General features: G+C 39.4%; 1 protein-coding gene across 3 annotated transcripts in view; it reads right to left on the bottom strand.

Annotated features, from left to right (window-relative positions):
* Positions 1 to 3,187, bottom strand: part of LOC137561501 (tyrosine 3-monooxygenase-like) — a 57,653-nt gene extending 54,466 nt beyond the window's left edge. For all 3 annotated transcript variants that reach the window (XM_068272801.1, XM_068272802.1, XM_068272803.1), the window contains exons 1-2: positions 2,969 to 3,187; positions 67 to 238 (exon numbers count right to left, since the gene is read on the bottom strand). In XM_068272801.1, the coding sequence (XP_068128902.1) occupies positions 67 to 238; positions 2,969 to 3,181 (385 nt within the window). In that variant the 5' untranslated portion in view covers positions 3,182 to 3,187. The remainder of the gene's footprint in view (positions 1 to 66; positions 239 to 2,968) is intronic.
* Positions 3,188 to 4,274: the final 1,087 nt, after the last annotated feature.

Below are 4,274 nucleotides of genomic sequence, written 5' to 3'. Positions count from 1 at the left end.
GAAATACTGGTGTGAAAAGGTGCGCAAAAGATTATAAAGTACCAGTGTAATCATCAGGAAACTTACATGCTTCATCCCTGACTATTTTCACATCCCCAGCTACCTTTTCCAGGGAATATATGCATATGTTGATTGAAGAACTGTGAATGAAGCATTTCACAAAACATTCTAGATCATCTTTCTTTTTAAATCTTATAGCAGCCCTGGTCTCCATGTGATGCACATGAGCCTCATATTTCTAAAAACAGAAATAAAAAATGAAAGAATCAACACCTGCGGTACCTCAAAGTTAAAAATGTGTAAATATGTGTACATAAATGCGCAGGGAGCATAAGGGCCCGTTTCCACTGTTGCGACGCGATTTCGCCGGCATTCCGACGCTTGTAAAAACGCATGCGGATGCGTTTTCGCATGCGTTTTTACCCGCGACTTCGCGAGCGATTTCGCATGGCAGGGTGCCATGCGAAATTAACCATGACACTGCCAGGGCAAAATAACATTGAAAAAGGTGCGAAATCGCACGCGAAATCGCGGGTAAAAACGCATGTAACAAACGCATGCGTTTTTACTATTAAATACATTAGCGGCGATTCGCACGGATTCCCGACGCAGGCGAATTCTGTGGGTCCCGTCGTGCAGATTTGGCCCGCCGCCAAATCGCTCCTGCACGCCGCACATGTGGAAACAGCCCCGGCCACTTCAGTGTAACAAGCGAATCCGCATCTCGTCGCCGCATGCGGATTCGCTATGGTGGAAACGAGCCCTTAAGCGTGCAGAGGGATAATTTACACCAGGGGTGGAAGAGGAAACACTTTAGAAGTACATGCTCAAAGCTGGAAACACCATGCAATTAATTTGTTGTGAGTATAGATGTAGTATCAAAATTAAATACTATGGGTGTCATGACAGTATTTTAAAATGAGACTTTGATCAACAACATAGTAGGCCATATATACTTGCATACAAGTCGACCTCATGTATAAGTCGAATCCAATATTTAACCCCCTTAAGCTAGATTTTTTTATTGACTCAAGTACAAGTCTACCCAACAAAGTTAATGGCTACACTTTGGGCTCAGGAGGGTTTAATGACTGCACTGCATACAGTATTGCAGCCATTAACCCCTCCTGTCCCTTAAGTGCAGCCAATACCTCCTCCAGTCCCCCTAGTGCTGCAATTATTCACTCCCTTTTATGCAGCCCAGTATTCCCCCCTGCCCCTTTCCTTGTTAATTGTTGTGGCCGGGACTTTCAGACCTGTGTTTTCTTGGCATTTCCTTTCCTCAAAGTATCACTTACCACTGGGTACATTGCTGCAAATGGGAATGTCACTATTAGTACACATTACTCAGTGTGCTCATTGTTTCCTGTGACCCGTGTACACTTCGACCCTTATACTTTGATGAAGAGAATCAGACCCAAATGTCTAGACTTATACTCAAGTATATACAGTATATATGAGGTACTTGGAAAAAGACAGGATGATTTATTTTTGAGGTGAGAATATCCTATAGAGCTGGCCCAAGTAAACAAAATCTTGGCACCAGCTTTAAAATTTAAAGATAAAAAGACCTTTTGTTTGCTTTTCCACATCTAGAGAGAGCAAAAAATATTGCCGTTTTGTTTTTTAGCACATAAAGATATAGCAGTTTGTGTTCGCTCTTTTGTAATGGGTTTCAACATTAAAGAAAACAACCATCTCTGGCAGAAATCTAGAATGTGTACAGCGTCCCACGATGCCTCAGCCAGTGATTAGCCATGCAGATATATTTGCTTTGTTTTCCCCTCTCACCCCTTGTGACATTACAAATGTGCTGCTGTTGCCCCCCCCCCCCCGGCATAGGAACAGAACATGTCGCTAGCCTGCAGGCTAACAACACATTTGTACAGTGTTGGCCCTGCAATGTCGCCTGAGGGATCGGATACCAGTCCCTGGTGGGTGACATTCATTGTACATGCGTACGAACCCTTAGGCTTTTACACACCAAATCGAACAGAATGGCCTTTTAATTCATTGAAAATGTAATTTATTTTGGTATAGGAAGGTGCTGTGCTGAGGTAATACCAGCCAATTAAATTTATTGGATAGTATGTGCTTTACACTGTCCTCATGACAAGTAAAAAATATCTGCTACTGAGGAGTTCTAAGTAAGGCACGTTTGTGCCTTACTTAGAACTCCTAATTGATCATGCTTTAAAATAAAAGCTAGAACAAAGATAAAAACAGGTGGTGAGATGTTGACATAGAAACAAATCAAAATTAATATCTTACATTCCGTATAGGAAAACCTGCTTGGTTTACTTGACAACTTCTCATGTAGGTCCATATGCAATTCACTTTTTCTTCTGAGTTTCCTCCTGGGTGATATTTTCACAACTTGTCATAAAATACATTTTAAGCCACCAGCAAGCAAGAAAATATTCAAAATAAATTTGATAGTACTTTTTCACCAACCTTTGGGTATTTTTTCAATTGTAAAGTGCTACAAATTTAGTTTGAAGAGAAGATGAAAATGATCTCCTAGGAGATAACTCAGGTGAAAAAAGGAATTGCCTATGGGCCATAGTTGATCAACTTTTTTGAGTTTCTCATCTCATTCTCCATTATAAATAGGGGGATATTTTTGTTCAGCACACTCGACCGGATTGGCTGATTCTTTGTTAGTTTTCATCAGTGCTTGACTGCAATGCTGATTTTCAGCAAAGATACATTTTTAAGCGTACAGTATCGTCAGGCTGATATTAGTAATCATGTCTGCAAATTTTAAGCATATATTTGTAACTTTTTTATTTTAAGTATGCTTTAAATATGTTGTGCTTCTTAAAAAATACTTCTTTAGTAGTCTCTTAATGAAACAAATATTTTCAACCTGAATCATCTATGCAGAAAATGTATTAAAGGATATTATATTCTCCTGGGCTAATAATAAGTTAATGGAGCGCTGAGAGTTGAGAAAAGCTGACCTTACCTCTAAGATCTTGAGAATGGCATTCAGTGAGGAAACGCTCGGGCTCCTGGCTGTGAAAATAATGTTCAAGGTGGTACCACAGCCTTCTCCTAGGCCTCCACCATGTACTTCTGATGGTTCACCTGTAGTTAGAGCTGATGCATCTTTCTCCTTTCGGGCATCTTCTATGAGACTCTGCTTCCTGCACTGACAACCTCCCACTTCAGCCTTCATGCCTAGACTGCTCTCTGTGGATGATAAAGCATGGAAGAGACACAGAGCTTTTATTACCTGTACAATAAGAGAATTACTTTTTTTCTTGGAATTAAAGCAGCAGAACTTCAGCATACCTGACGTGTTTATTCTTATAGTATGTGTGAGAGATTATCCAGCAATATCCAGAAGTGGATCAACTTGAAACCTTCAACCACACATCGTCATGGTTTATATACTCTTAGCTTGAGGGAGGGACCTGTCATGAATATTCATTTCCAATCATCATTTATATCCTCATTGTGGCCTTCATCACTATTGTGAGTTCACATCACAAGAGGCGAAGCAGTGTTTAATTGTACTGGAAGTATAAGGGAGTAATTAGGACATTGTTATTCTTATGCAGCACCTGGGTATTTTTCTTTTACAAGACAACAGTCTATACTTAGGATCTTTTTATTAGATTCATTTTCTATGGGGCACTGATAATTTATGTTGCTGATATGACATCAGTCCTGGGAGTGATAAACCATACAGTAGGTCACTTTGTTTTTCATAATTTATTGTGATGTGATAACCTCTTTATACCTTGGTGTAAAATATGCTGAAACCATATAAAACTGCAGAAACAAAGTATACTTGTAGCAACAAGGCAGTTTGTAGTTTATTTATTCCAACTTTTAATGGATGTAACTCACTATGCTTCAGCTGTGTTTGTTACTAAAGGTGGCCATACACGTAGTGTTTTTTACCTGGCTGATCTGATCATTTGATTCTGGACTCTTTGCCTATTGCTGCTCACCTGGGTGACATATGATCACCAAGCAGCTGTCCCAACATCAAACATTGCTATTGCACTTACTTTTCCACTGTATTCATTATTTATTTTGTTTTCTACTTCTTTGTCACATTTTATGAATTACCTTTGCACAGTTGTGTTATGAACTGTTTATGAACTTTGCACCAGCACTTTATGTCTTTATTTCTTCATTTCTTGATTATTCCTGAAACTTGGTACTTTTACCAGGGAACTCTTTCCTGAACGCTACTGTTGATATCTAATTATCAACAACAACAACAAATAACATTTGTAAAGCGCTTTTCTCCCGTAGGA

This window comes from Hyperolius riggenbachi, chromosome 3 (genome assembly GCF_040937935.1).
Source record: "Hyperolius riggenbachi isolate aHypRig1 chromosome 3, aHypRig1.pri, whole genome shotgun sequence".
Taxonomy (NCBI): domain Eukaryota; kingdom Metazoa; phylum Chordata; class Amphibia; order Anura; family Hyperoliidae; genus Hyperolius; species Hyperolius riggenbachi.
This window is presented reverse-complemented; position numbering and strand designations above follow the sequence as displayed.